The sequence below is a fragment of the Mesocricetus auratus genome, unplaced genomic scaffold (genome assembly GCF_017639785.1).
Source record: "Mesocricetus auratus isolate SY011 unplaced genomic scaffold, BCM_Maur_2.0 Super-Scaffold_4256, whole genome shotgun sequence".
Taxonomy (NCBI): domain Eukaryota; kingdom Metazoa; phylum Chordata; class Mammalia; order Rodentia; family Cricetidae; genus Mesocricetus; species Mesocricetus auratus.
Genome location: NW_024429182.1, coordinates 2181444 through 2197034, shown reverse-complemented (window position 1 = coordinate 2197034; position 15591 = coordinate 2181444). Strand labels below are relative to the sequence as shown.

Here is a 15591-nt window from a genome sequence, read left to right as displayed (position 1 = left end):
ACAGGAGCTGGTCCTCATTGAGGGCGGGAGACTGGACCCTCCGGCTGCACTGTTAGAACTGGAGTGCAGGGGCATTTGATACATGCGCTGGAGGCAGCCGTAGGCACACTCCAGTAAACAGGTGGAAGAAATGACCCTCATCATCAACGCACATAAAACACACATCCCCCCAAAAAAATCTATCCATGAGATCAGATTGGAAAACATTCTTCCGCCACACAAACAGGGATTCTTACCAGTATTCCCTTCAGCTCATCCACTGCGCTCTCGGAGCCCTTTAAAGAGTCTGGCTGCAATTCAGAAGGGGAAAACAGAAATTACTGATCTGGTCTTAAAATATGGAAGATTTAAAATACATGCATGCGTGCGTGCGTGCGTGCGTGCGTGCGTGCGTGCGTGTGTGTGTGTGTGTGTGTGTGTGTGTGTGTGTTGGGCGGGGGAATTGGGGAGGGAGAGAACAACCTGCTCGAGATTTTTTTCTTCCACCCTGTGGGTCCCAGGAATCGAATATGGGTCATCAGGCTTGTTGGCAGTGTTCTAACTCACTGAGCCATCTTGTATGTGATTAAGTAGTTGGTGATCTTTGGGGGGGGGGAGGGCATGTGTGTCTTTGCTCATGTTTGTGCACAAGAGCATACAACCGTGGGCACAGGACAGTAGGCGTCCTCCCTTGTTGATCGGCACCTTGCGCCTTTGAGACAGGTCTCCCAGCCAAACATGGAGCTTGGTTTTGGGCGATGCTGACACTCAACAAGCCTCCTTGATCCTCCCCATCTCTGCACTCTGTTCTGCCCCCCAGGCTCTCCAACGCCTCCCCTACCCTGTGCAGGTACCGGGGTTACAGGTGTTTGTGGACTCAGGTCCTCATGCTTGCCCAGAAAGCACTCCTATTGAGCCTCCTTTCTGACTCCTAGAGTTCTATGCTTTATATCAGCTCCTCCCCCTAAGACCGGGGAGGGCGGGGGTGGATAGTTCAATGTTTTCAGGTAGCCACTGAGTAAAAAAAAAAAAAAATAGAAAGTATATTTAAAGCAAAAAGATTCAGGCCACCTTCTTCTAAATATTACACTGCCCCCGTGGGTATCGTTCTATCTACAAAAGGATTTGGTAAATGCTAGATTTTGAAGATTTGATTCAAAATTGTCAGAAAATTTAGTAACAAGCTGTTCTTAGACAGAGCTTACTTAGACTTCTGCCAGCAACGAGTGAGTGGGAAGACTGTGCAAACAGAAAACAAGTCCTGGGCAAAGAATTCCCACGCCTGTCTTAGTTCCAGAAAGGCCAGCTGACAGATGGAGGACAAATACCTCAGGAGGACACCACCGCCCACAGGAGAATGTTAACACCCCTGGCTGCTGGAGCTATGAAGCCCTGACAACCTGAGCTCAATTCTGGGCCCACGTGGTGAAAGGAAAGAACTGATTCCCACTACGTGCGGACTGGATGGACGGACGGATGGACGGACAGACAGACAGACAGACAGACACACACACACACACACACGCATATATACACACACAGGAATATAATAAAAAATTTATTTCTATTCCCATTTCTATTTTTCAAAACGAGGACGAAATCAGGTGCTGCCATTAAACTTTCACAGCCTGTGTTTTCTGAGTAGTGAGCTCTCCCCTCGGTGTCAGACATAAGCTCTAAGATACTAATTTCATCCAGGCCAGTTCTGCCTAGCTGCAATATCAAGAGATTTGGAAAATGGGCCAGAGAATAATTATCCTCAAGACAGGCTTCCTCTCTTAGGAAAACTGACATGACAGCGGTGTCTTTTGGACCAACGCCCTGCCTAAAGGAATACTCAAAAGTTCTGCCGTGCACCTGCATGGTCCTGGCTGCTGACTGTGGCATTCTGGGGCCGGTGATCCTGGGGGAAGAGGTTTGGACCCAAGTACACCTGCCGACCAGGTCCACAGAGGCCACTGCAGGCCCCACCTACACAGTCTGCTGGCAGCCAGCGGAAGCCCAGCGGTCCCCTGATTCGCTCAGCTCCCTTTCAGGTTTTGAGCAAACAGGGAATAGGGTTCAATTGTTGCAAGAGAAGAAAGCAGGGGAAAGGTGACCTGAGGCTGAGAGGAGACAAGGAACAGTGTGACTTTTAAGATGCTATCTGTTTTTGTTTTGTTTTGTTTCAGGTAGGATCTTACCCAAAATGGCAACCCATGGAACTCCTCCTTCCCAGGCTTCCTGAGTGCTAGGATGAACCATGACACCAAGCTCAACATTTTCACTCTACACTAATTTGATTGTATTACAATACTGTATTTTCGGTCGGGCGGTGGTGGCACTAGACTTTAATCCCAGCATTCAGAAGGCAGAGGCAGGGGGATGTCTGTGAGTTTGAGGCCAGCCTGGTCTACAAGAGATCCATTGAGTCACATACAGCTGGGGCTGGCAGGAGCTTCGGCATCCAAACTGTCTGCAGGATCATTCTACCCAGCTTTCTTCTGTTTCCACCATCCTCTGCTTGGAACTCTGCTTCCAGATCTCCATAGCATGGTTGGCTGAAACTCCTGGGCATGGTTGACTGAAACTCCGGGCTACCCAGATGAGAATCTGCTCTGCTCTGTGAGTGAAACTTCCCTCTTCCCAAATCAAGGTCACCATGGCCTCTCCTGCCTTGCCTGGCTGTCTTGTCTGCTGGTGACCAAGTGGCAACTTTAGAGGTACAAGTCATCACACTGGGCATTCAAGAAGTTAAAGGGGATTGGCCTTGGGGCTGAGGAGAAGGCTTCAGTGGTAAAGTTCTTGTCTTGTCAGCACCTGGACTTGGATTTGATCTCCAGAACTCATTTGAAAAGAGCTTGGTACAGCGGTGCTTGCTTATAATCCCAGCCCTGGGGAAGTGGAAACAGGAAAATCCCTGTGGCTCATTAGTCAACCAGCCTGACTTAATCAACTGTCTCAAAACAAACAAAAAACAAAACAAAACAAAACAAAACAAAAAACCCAGGTGACAGAGACTCCTCAGGTTTCCCTCATCTCTCCACACATGCATGAACATGCACATCCACAGACGTGAGCATCTGCACAAATGAACAGATGTGCATTCATGCACACACACACACACACACACACACACACACACACACGCACACACACTGACAAAAGAGAAGCAATCTTGGAAGGAAAACGGAAGCCAGCCTGTGGAGTATGATGGCCAAGAAGGGGGGGAAAAGTCTGTCCACGCCTCATTGGAGTGAGGAAAGACAGGATATATATTTTTTTTCCTAGAGAAATCTCAAAAACTATTATTGGGCCTATTTGAATGTGATAGACAGTCATGGGGAGGGAGGGAGGCCCACCTTGGGCTCGAGGTATGGATCCCCTCAAGGTGCTACTTGGGAGGCAGCTGCTGGCACGAAGGCGAACCAGCTTAGCCTACCTGTTCTATTTGGCCTTAGTTCTCCTGCACTATTACTGTGTGGTTCCCTGCCCCCCACACACACACTGAAGCCTCAGGGAGGCAAGGGTGTTGTCTGCCTTCTCCCCAGTGCCCACAACAGTATTTGACATAGAGTAGATACTCAGGTAACAAGGTAACAAGAAATTAAAAAAAAAAAAAAAGGGAGGGGGAGTGGGAATAGCAACTGTTACTTGTCTGCTTCGATGATGTCCATCGGCACCCCTCTGGAAGAGATGGCAAGGTTGGACAAAAAAACAAGCACACTTTCCAAACCACTTTAGGCTTTACCTGGCATCGCCGAGTCCCCTCAAAACAGGCTCATACAGAAGAGAAAGCTTTTGGGGCACATTAGTCTTCCAAGCCTTGGCAGTCAGTACAGACGTAGCTAGCTTTCATCAAATTCCAAACTTTTACATTTTTTTAAAGGAGGGAGCTGGAGAGATGTCTGGGCAGCTAAGAGCGCTGGATGCTCTTTCAGAGGACCAGGGCTGGACTTCCAGTACCCACTTAGCAGCTCCCAGCCACCTGTGACTCCAACTCCAGAGACTGACTCTGATACCCTAACTCTGGCCTCCTTGGATACCAGACACGAGCACAGTGCACAGACAAAATACCCCCCCCCACATCCCCCATGTACAGGAAGGGAGACGAGAGGGCAGAAATGCATAGCTGCACACACCTTCACCTTGGGTCTGGCAGTCTGGTTAACTGGTCTAAGATGAACCCCCTTTTTAATCCTGTCCATCATCTCTTCCACGGCTTGTCTCTTCAGGTCTGTGACTTCCTCAGCTGCACGAAGAACACAGACAGAAATCATCTAGGTTATAAGAAACAGCTAATTACTCTTTCTGGTTACTTGGAGACACTGTGCTGTGTAAATTAATAGAAATCATTTCTTTTTTCTTCAGACGGTGGCGGAACACCAATAATTCGCCATGGGTAGCAGCTACTCTGTGGAAACTCTTAAGTGATGTATTTTTTTTTAAATAAGAAAAATTTCTTATCAGAGCACTTAGAATTATAACAGTCAAAGTCAAGTTTGTAGCATGGAAATCAATAGCTTCTCACCTATGAGAAACAAAATAGATTTGATTCATTCATTAACACAAGACTAAAACTTGGAGACGTGGCTATCTCCAGGTCCCCTCCCCACTCCCACGTGTGTGTGCACGCATGTGCGTGTGTCCGTCCATCCGTCCATCTGTCTATGTCTGGGGGATAAGACCATAGGAGCACACTGGGTGTCACAGTGGGTGTCACTATCCATGTTTCTCCTTTGAGACAGGATCTTTTACAAAACCTGGGGCTAGGCACCTGGTGGCCAGTGAACCCCAGCAATCTTCCACCTATCTCCTCCACCTATCTCCACCTCCCAGTGTGGTGATACAGGCACTAGTATAGTCAAGCCCTGTTTTTTTTTTTTAATTTTTATTTATTTATTTATTACATATACAGTGTTCTGCCTACATGCCAGAAGAGGGCACCATATTGAATTGTAGATGGTTGTGAGCCACCATGTGGTTGCTGGGAATTGAACTCAGGACCCCTGGAAGAGCAGTCAGTGCTCTTAACCTCTGAGCCATCTCTCCAGCCCTCAAGCCCTGTTTTTTAAGTGGGTGCTAGGGATCTGAACTCAGGTCTTCATGCCAAGTACTCTAACCCACTGAACCATCTTTCCAGCCCCCTGCAGGTTTTTCAGAAATGCTCCTCTGTTCTTTTCCCAAATCATTCACTTGTGCCACAGGATGTTTTTTTATAAGTTATAGCATCCCATATGTCAAAGAAAGCAAACAAAAGCCTGTCTAAAAGAGGAGATTGAAGAGATGTCCGTCTGTGCAGCCCTGGCTGTCCTAGAACTTGCTCTGCAGACCAGGCTGGCCTTGAACTCAGATATCCACCTGCCTCTGCCTCTCAAATGCTGGGATTAAAGGCATGCACCACCACTGCCTGGTTAGGAGATGTCCTCTTTATGGGAAAGGATCAAGAGACAAACTGCAAATAGGCAAACCTATTTTTAATCCCATCTTTTGTTTAGGAATTATGCGGAAAGGGAACATTTAAACAAACCTTTCTTCAGGTCTTTTAAAACTGCCCATGTTTTAAAAATAACAAACATGCACTCAGCAGTAACCGAAATGAAGCGATTAAATGTGATTACGAATTTCAGCGTTCAGAGTTAGGTGTAGCTGTGGAGGAAAGTGCTTACCTACTACGTATAACAAATTCAGAACACCTACTGTCCAACTTCGTGTGTATGTGTGTGTGTGTGTGTGTGTGTGTGTGTGTGTAGGCCAGAAGAAGAGTATGTGTGTGTGAGGTGTGTGAGAAAGATGTGTGTATGTGTGTGTGTGTGTGTGTAGGCCAGAAGAAGAGTGTGTGTGTGAGGTGTGAGAGAGGTGTGTGTGTGTGTGTGTGTGTGTGTGTAGGCCAGAAGAAGAGTGTATGTGTGTGAGAGAGAGATGTGTGTGTGTATGTGTGTGGGTGTGAGAGGTTTGTGTGTGTAGGCCAGAAGAAGAGTGTATGTGTGTGAGAGAGAGATGTGTGTGTGTATGTGTGTGGGTGTGAGAGGTTTGTGTGTGTATGCCAGAAGAAGTGTGTGTGTGTGTGTGTGTGTGTGTGTGTGTGTGTAGGCCAGAAGAAGAGTTTATGTGTGAAAGAGAGAGATGTGTGTGTGTGTGAGAGGTGTGTGTATGTGTATGCCAGAAGAAGTGTGTGTGTGTGTGTGTGTGTGTGTGTGTGTGTGCGTAGGCCATAAGAAGATGCCAGGTATATTCTTCTCTTGTCTCTACCTTACTTATTTGAAACAGGGTCTCTCACTGAACTTGAAGCTTGTCATCTGGCTTGGCCAGCCAGCCAGGAGGCTCTTAGAATCTGCCTTTCTCTGATCGTCCCCAATGCTGAGGCTATAGGCATGCAAAAGTTTTTGTTTGCTTTTTATGGATCTGAACTCAGTTCTTCATGCTTGTAGATACAAATGAGTTAAAATGAAACCTGCTGACGTTTTGTTTTGTTTTGTTTTTTCTTTTTCTCTTAGACTTGCTTGACTGGAGATGTGGAATCGCTTTGGAACACCTGTCACCATTGATGGGCTTTTATACCTATATTTATTCCTGGTGAGCTTCCTTCGGATGATATATCAAAGCTAGGTTCCATAGAGACCTGCCTAATCTGCAGGGTCTCTTCTGGTTGACTTCCGAAGTCTAGGCTTTAGACGGATGTTTTATCTGTACTTTTGAGTAGAGACACCTCAGCCCTACAAAGGCTGCCTTCTAGACAAAGGAGACCACAGAGTATCCTAAAACTAATTAGTGCTAGTTTCACGCCTAACTCATGGGTTGCATCCTGAGAAAAACCTCATGTGGCCCCTGGGTAGCTATTCCTCATCTAAGAAAACAATCAGAATTTAGAAGTTTCCATTGACCCTCAACTCTGTAGCATCAATGGCTGCATCATTGCTACATTCAAAAGTATCATCTGACTTCAAAGAAAATCTTGTCCTCAGAAGCTATTGAAAAGCTAAGAATTAAAATGTCTTATTGTGGTACATGTTTCAGAACAAAACATCATCATTTGACAGATGTCTTAGTTACTTTTCTCATGGCTGCGACAAAGTATCTGAAAAAAAGCCACCTAAGGAAGGAAGAAAGGGTTATTTGAGCTCGGTACCAGAGTAAAGTCCATTACTTCGGGGAAGTCCAGGCTTCAGGAGTGCGAGCCCACTGCTCACACTGCAGTCAGAGAGCAGAGGACGAATGTTTGCTTTCTCCTTTTTATCCATCCCAGAGTCCCACAGCACTACCCACACATAGGATGGGTCCTCTCACCTCCACTATCCTAATCCAGAAACAACTTCTTGGGAGTGCCCAGAAGTTTGTTCCTGGGAGAGTCTAGATCTTGTTGAATTGACAATCAGTGTAGCAAACGTCACGTGAACTAGGCAATATGGGAAACACAGTCACCAAAGTTAGAACTTACCAACAAATGAAAAATGTTGGATGCTTGGGGTTGGTCAACTATCTGCCCTTAAACAGCAATTTTTTTGTGGGGGCGGGGAATTTATTCTGATGGCTCACAAATATCTACTAGAGGGCAGATAAGAAATTCACTCTCACTCACTCCCTTGATATCCAAACATCTACCGTACGAACATAGTGCTTTTCTGACCCCGTTCAAAGGGAATAAAAATCAGGTCTTGTACATAAGCACCTGGCACAGGACATAACTAGTCCTGGGAACTCAAAAATCAGCTTCAAAACACCCCCCCTTTTTTATTTTTGGTTTTTGTCTTCATTTTGTTTTTCAGAAAGGCTGCCATTTTGAGTGAGACTAGGAAGAGCTGCGTGGCAAAAGGAACACCGCCTACAAACAGATTAGCACTCTGCAAGGAACGACTGCAACCCAATTAAATGCACCATACAAAAACTAATTAAGGCAGACAGATGGAGAATTACGGGGCCACACCATTCAAATCTGCTACAGCATCTACCAGCAGGAATTTAAAGTAGTTCCTTATATTCGCTTGCCAGAATCATAGTGATAATTCAGAGAAGTGCCACTATCTGTATTGTGCACAGATTATAAACCAGGCTTTAATTTCTCAGCCCCTTTTCCCCAAATATAAAGGCTTAATTGGTCTTAAGAAAAAGAAATCACTCTTATCAGATTCCCTACTCAGGCACAACACAAGGGCAGCCCCGAGCTAGCTGCACACGCTTTCTTCGTCTCACCGACCTGTTTTTGAAATAGCAAAAAGCAATCTATATGAACTTCTGAACTATTAAGCAGTTCTAATAAACTGGCACGAATCACCTACGGAGCGCTCATGGTATGTTTTGTAATTCTTTCCACAATCACACAGTTGGTAATTGTCTCACAAAAGCGTGTAATCAGAGGGACAATGGAAATATGCAGGATGCTGGAGATTAGAGAAAAGGGACTAATGAAGACAACAGGTCTAATGTTATTGAACTGCTATGGGCAAAAAAAAAAATCAAAGGTTCTTTGAGTTAGTGCTTCAAGGTCAATCTTGGATCAGAAAGCTATGTGTAATTAATTGGGGCTTAAATTTTAAGACCCAATTGGAAAATAGGTTAGATCTTTGAGAGAGAGAGAGAGAGACAGAGAGACAGAGAGACAGAGAGACAGAGAGAGACAGACGGAGAGAGAGGCCAACAGGCAAAAACCATCACCTTGCTACTCAATCAAATCTCTAGTTAGTACCAAGAAGAAATGAAATTCCTTTTTACTTCCCAGTTTTGCTATATTTTATAAGAAGGCATTAAAAACCAAGCCACCATATATCACCGTGATGTTAAAAACTGAAAGGGTATGTTGTTTGAATGAGTTTAGAACTGATCGACACGCTATAAAACTAAGGAAATTTCTTGACAACAGTGTTGCCTCTCCCCAAAAGGGATTATGGGGGTTGCAGAGATGGAAGAGTAGGCAAGAACACTCACTCTATAAGCACGGGGACCTGCGTTCAAATCCCTAGAGCCCGTGCAAAAAAACTGAGTATGCTTCCGAGTATCTGTGCCCCTGGCAATATGTTGGACAAACAAAGGAGGACCCGAGGGCCTTGCTGAATGCCAGTCTAGCTCCAGGTTCAATAAGAGAATTCTCAACAAAATAAGGAGGAGAGTGATGGATCAGAATACCTGATGTTTTCTAGACTCTGCACACACACACAGGCCTGCATATCTGCACCCACGCATGTACAGACACCACCACCACCACCACGCACACACACACACACACACACACACACACACACACACACACACCAGCTCGCTCAGAGAGCAGACTGAAATATGTGGCAATAACTCAAACACCAGAGCCTAGCACAAGCTGAAGACAGGCTGATAAATCCATCAAGCGATAGAACTTAAAGCTTTAACTGTCAACTTGACACAACCTGGGTGCGGGGTGTCCTTCATTATGCTGCCAATGTGTGTTGCTTTTATTGGTTGGTGGCTGAAGCGGTTTTGACCGGTGGTCAGGTAGAATACAGCCAGGAGGGAAATCCAAACAAAGTTACAGAGAAAAAGAAGACAGGGTCGGAGAGGTGCCAGGGAAGCAAGGTGTGTGAGATGATAAACCATGAGCTTCCTGGCAAAATATAAAATAATAGAAAAAATGGGCTAATTTAATTGTGAGAGCTAGTCAGTAATATGTCTGAGCCATTGGCCAAACATTTGCCAATTAATGTTAAGCCTTAGAGTGGTTATTTGGGAACTGGCAGGCGAGACGAGAAACCTCCAACTACGTAACCTAGAGCTGCCCAAGAAGGGAGTCTCAACTGATTACCCAGGTCAGATTAGCCTATGGTGGATTGGCTTAATTATTAATTGATGTAGAAGGGCCCAGCCCACAGTGGGTGGCACCATTCCCTGGACAGATGATAAGAAAGCCACTTAAGTCAGAGCAGTGCCATACACCTTTAATCCCAGCACTTGGGAGGCAGAGGCAGGTGGATCTCTGTGATCTCTGGGCCAGCCAGAGCTACAGGGATAAGGAGGTAGGGTGGTAGGGGAGTAGGGGCCAGCAAGGAGCTTTCCTCTATGGAAAGTTCCTGATTGAATTCCTGCCCTGACCCTCATGAAGGACAGACTATACCCTGTACACTGAAATAAACCTGTCCCTCCCCCTATATTGTATTTGGCCAGGTTTTTTTTTTTAATCATACAGCAGAAACCAAACTAGAACAGGCTAATGAACCACTTGTGGGGGTCATGAATATTAATAAGTAGGTGGGGTAGAGGAGCCAGTAGGGGGCACACAGCATGGAGGATGCAGAATCCCAACAGTATCTTGTGGAAGAGCAGTAGAGTAAGGCCACACAGGAGCCGGGGTCTACTAGGAAAGAGATGGTGCTCCAGACAGGGTCTACCAGGGAAGAGGTGGTGCTCCAGACAGGGTCTACCAGGGAAGAGATGGTGTTCCAGACAGGGTCTACCAGGGAAGAGATGGTGCTCCAGACAGCGTCTACCAGGGAAGGGGTGGCGCTCCAGACAGGGTCTACCAGGGAAGGGGTGGTGCTCCAGACAGGGTCTACCAGGGAAGAGGTGGTGCTCCAGACAGCGTCTACCAGGGAAGGGGTGGTGCTCCAGGAGCAGTAGAGTAAGGCCAAAGAGCTGGGGTCTACCAGGGAAGAGGTGATGCTCCGGGTGGGGGGGCACACGTATGAGGAACAAAGAGGAAGCGAAAGCAGAGGGCTCTTAGTAAGCACAATACAGACTTCAGGTTCTAGGCTGACACCGTGAGAAGCACAGGCGTGTCCTGGGATAAAACAATTAGCCTTGTGACCTATGAAAGTCACACTGCTAATATGATGCAGATGGCTGGACTGGAGATGGCAAAGGGGTCAGAAAGAACCTTGTACAGATCTGGGTTTGCAGTCATGCAAGTTCAGGCATGCTTTGGAACAAGCGCTCAACACTGTGAGACACAAGGGGCCAGGGTCTAGCCAGTTTCGGAGCTCCCCTCTGGTGGTTGCTACCCTCTGAGCTCTGTGCGTGGACTCCGAGTTAGACGCGGGCATCTCTGCCCAATGCCCAGGACCTTCTTCCAGCCCGTCTCACACAGTCCTGCAGACCTCCATTTCCAACAACTCTCCAAACGCTATGCCTTCTACCTTCCCAGCTAGACGGCCAGGTGCCTACTTCCTGAATCCGTCTTTCTGTCGAGACAGCTGTCACCCTGTGTGAGCCTCCCCGTCTAAGGCATCAACATTCCTCTGCCCGCCCGTCTCCATTCTTGTCTTTGTTCTTCCCAAACTTCAGCCGGAGTGACTGTCAGCAAAGGTAAATATCTCACTGCATCCCTAGGTCAAACTTCTACTCTGAAGAGAGAGACATCAGCATCTTTAGCACTGCTTTGGGAACCTCTTCCCTGGCTCCTGAGTCAAAGGTGCGGAATGTTCGGTTTTACGGTACCAGAGGCTCCTTCCCTGCGTCAGACCTTTGAACCTGCCACTGTGCTGTCTGGGCAACGTCACCCCCAAACACCAGTCTCACTGATGTTCCAAATCAACCTGAATGTTGAACAGTCCGTCATGATAGTTCCTTAGAAATACATGCTTGCTTCTTTTATCTGGGGGGGGGTCCTTCTGTATATTCTGTGAATATGCAGTGCTTTTATTGGTTGGTGAATAAAGCTGTTTTGACCAATGGCCAAGCAAAATACAGCTAGGTGGAGTTTCAGAGAGAAGGAAGGCGGAGTCAGGGAGACGTCATGTACCAGGGAAGCGAGATGTGAGGTAACAAGCCCCACGAGCCTTGTCGTGAAATATAAAATACTAGAAATGGGTTAATTTAATTGTGAGAGCTAGTCAGTAATATGCCTGAGCCACTGGCCAAACGATTATAATTAATATCAAGTCTCGGAATGATTATTTAATAATTGGCAGTGGTACAGGGCGGGACAAAAAACCTCCAACTACACTTATTCCCACAGTGTTTCCCAAAATGTGTATCAAATGATATCACATTTACATGGACAGCCACTTGTTCACGCCATGTCTACTTATACCGGAATGTGACTTCAGAGTCTTGCGTGTTCAGCATGTGATGCTGTAAGTAGTACATAGCTGATAAGATATTAAATACGATCTCAACTCCCTGGTTCTCATGACGATAAGGGAAGTCTTTCTCTAAATTACTCCCTTTCCATCATGCCCCAAATGACCTGTTCCCAAACAAAAGCATATTTCTTAAAACACTCTCCTTGTAGTGACAGTTTTGTGTGCACACTCGACCCCCTCTAGACAATAAGCTATAGGAAGGCAACTGCCATTACTGAGTTCCTTCGTGAGGCTGTTCTTCACGCTTCTCTTCCAACATCAATTACTGATGAGCTGTCCACTGTCACCCACTTAAAGGAAACCAAACACATGCCAGGCTTACTGTTTCTGGCTAAGAACACATGCCAGGCTTATCTGATTCTGGCTAAGAACACATGCCAGGCTTACCTGATTCTGGCTAAGAACACATGCCAGGCTTACCTGATTCTGGCAGAGAACACATGCCAGGCTTACCTGTTTCTAGCAGAGAACACACGCCAGGCTTACCTGTTTCTAGCAGAGAACACACGCCAGGCTTACCTGTTTCTGGCTGAGTTGCCTTTTCTTTCTTAGCGCTGCCGCCACTGGGGTGGGATCGTTTCCGGATCATAGACATGAGGGACCTTCAGGGAGGAGAAAAAGATTCCAAAGGAAATTAGTGACTGCCTTATTGTCCAACTGATAAAATGAATAGTTTCGGTTTGGTTTTGTTTATTTGAGGCAGGGTTTCTCTGTATAGACCTGGTTGTCCTCGAACACACTCAGGGATCTGCCTGCCTTTGGTCTCCCAAGTCCTAGGATCAAAGGTGTGTGCCACCACCACCAGGCTAAGATGGATAGTTCTAAATGGTCAGTGGTAACCCAACTCTCCTATACATGCATGGTTTCTCAAGTAGAATTTAAGCAGCCCGCTTTCTGCTTTGGTTAATATTACTGTTTTCATCAGCTTACAGTTTTGGTTGTGTGCCTAGCCTTTAATGGCTGAGCTATCCCTCCAACCCTCATCAGCTTATAGAAAAGGAAAATGGCTCAGTTGCCTGTATAGAACTCTGACCACTAGAAGGCGGGACTGATGGCCACCATCAATGCACACAGCTTTATCAAAGGAGATGGATGAAGAAGATTTTCATACCTGTATATAAAATACAGAACTAGTTATCCAAGAAGTACCGGTTACCTATGAAGTACATTCCAGACACACAAGGAAGGGTAAAAGAATTAGGGGGTGTTTAGCATAAACTAGCAGTGTAGACAGGGAATGTGGTATTCTCACCTAGTGAGTGTGGGCTGTTGCTAGATTTCTTTCCTGCCTGCACCCACAGCCTCCTTGCCCACCGACACTATATTAATTATAAAAACCGTTGGCCAATAGCTAGGGCTTCTTACTGGCTAGTTCTGTCTTAATTATTAACCCATAACTACTAATCTATGTATTTCTACATGGCCTTATCTTACCAGAGAGCGTCTGGCCCTTCCTATCTTCCCGGTCTCTGCATGGCGTCATCCCCTCCCCGTCTCTCTCTGCCTACCTTTCCCAGAATTCTCCTCATCTCCTAGTCCCACCTATCTTCCTGCCTCTATTGGGCAAACGGTGTTTTACTCATCAGCCAATAAGAGAAACATATATACAAAGGGACATCCCCCATCTGTGGGCCCCTATGGGTCAATCCTCGAAGAGAAGAGAACATGCCATCAGTAAACATCTGAGTATGAGACAGGAGTATAAACTGTCTGACTGTGGACAGTGTGGACCAGGTACTTGGGGAACAGAGCATATCTGCATGGCTGTCTCTCCAGCTTAAGTTTTTAAAGTACACATAAAATCTAAATTATGGTTGGCCAGACCACATTAAAGTTTAACAAACCCATGTGCCACTAAAATGCATTATGAAGAATAAGAAGACAAACTAGCAAACAGATAAATGAATTCTATGAATGAAATCACAGAATACTGCCCAACCAAAATGGATAGAAAAACCTTGAAAAGCCATAAAAGATGAGGCCCAAGTTTCCAACACACAAACAAAAAGGTGTTTGATTTTCTTAGTTATTAGAGGAACATGGTTTTGTTTTAAAGATAATACATATTATTTGCTTATCACATCCATAAAAAAATTCCAGTTTGAAAACATAGAGTATTGGCACTGAGAAACCTCCCCCTGAAGCCAGCATATAAATCCACATTACTACTGTGGGAGACTATCAGGCATTGTCTCATAGAGCCCATGAGCTAGTGACTCCACTAGTAGCTATCTTACAGAAACACAAGTGTGTGTACCAGGTATGTGTACAAGGAATTTCACATAGACTCTCTATGGCTTCCCTAGCCCGCAGATACCAAAGCCTCTGCCGGCATTACACCGGATAGGCACACCTTGAGACATGCATGAGATGAATAGTGCTTGATTTTACCCACACAGCACAACATAGGAAACCTTCCAGAATAATGTGGTCAGATCAGAACAAAACAGAAAGGACACAGTAGAAAGTTTAAAAAAAAATAGGCTGCGTTGGTTTGCAGAATAACTACGATATGGGTTCCCATTCCATAAGCTCTTAAAAACTGAGCGTAAGTCTATACACTTCTGTATGTATGGTAGCATTTCTTCATTAAAAATTTACAAAGGACCAGTGAGAGGGCTCCGTGGATGAAAGCACTTGCCCTACACACTTGATGCCCTGAGTTTGATGCAAGAACCCGAGGGAAGAACCAATTCCCAATAGTGCACACCACAGCATAGCACGGTCACACACACACAGTGAGAAAAAAAATAAGTTTATCCCCCAAATAAAGTACGTTTTAATTCTTCAACTTTATTATTAATGTCCCGTGTGGCAAATTCTGACAGATACAACAGAAGAAAGGTGAACCTCAAATCTGGGTACACTAAGCATTATTGTATGCAAAGGTGACAAAACAGAGATACTGCACGCATGGAAAAAAAAAAAAAAGAATACACGATCCTTATTGTCCATCGCCTAAGTGGATGGGAAAATGTAGTTTAATGTTGAAGCCTGAGCTGGAAATGGGATACTCAAGGAGAATCCATTCTGTTGAAAAAGGACAAACTATCAAGACAGAACTTACACTTTCAGAAAAACAACATATAGGATGTGAGACACTTCAACAGGTGAGATGACTCAACCATGACATCTGGGACCAACAATCCAAACTCTGACTGCCACTAATTAACTCAGTAGGCCGGGAGAGGCATGTCACCCTCCTCAGTGTTGGCCTCATCCAATCACTTAAAGCCTAACTTGAACAAAGACAGGCAGTTCCTGTCACCAATAAGGAAGAGTCTCTGTCTGCTAATGGGAACACTGGCTTTTTTTATTTGTTTGTTTCTGCAATTAACCCTGAATGCTATACCACAGCTTCCTGTGTCTCGAGGCTGCCAGCCATCAGAGTATCCCTCCACCACAGGTTCTTAGGTCTTGGGACTCAGCCTTGAATGACACCCAAGCAGGTACCCTGGGTTCTCAGCTTGCCCACTTGTCCTACAGATCTTGGGACTTAATTATCCCTTTGTAACCACAGAAGTCAGTTCCCCAGAATGAATCTATAGAGCCGTGCGTCACCGTTCAGCCGATGACAGGCCACAAACAC

The 15591-nt window shown here is 45.7% G+C and overlaps 1 protein-coding gene across 1 annotated transcript in view; it reads right to left on the bottom strand.

The window, feature by feature from the left end:
• Window positions 1-15591, bottom strand: part of Shtn1 (shootin 1) — a 105765-nt gene that overhangs the window by 25899 nt on the left and 64275 nt on the right. Inside the window, 3 exon segments of the mRNA XM_040742137.1 lie at window positions 237-290; window positions 4101-4210; window positions 12522-12604. Of these exon segments, the coding sequence (XP_040598071.1) occupies window positions 237-290; window positions 4101-4210; window positions 12522-12604 (247 nt within the window).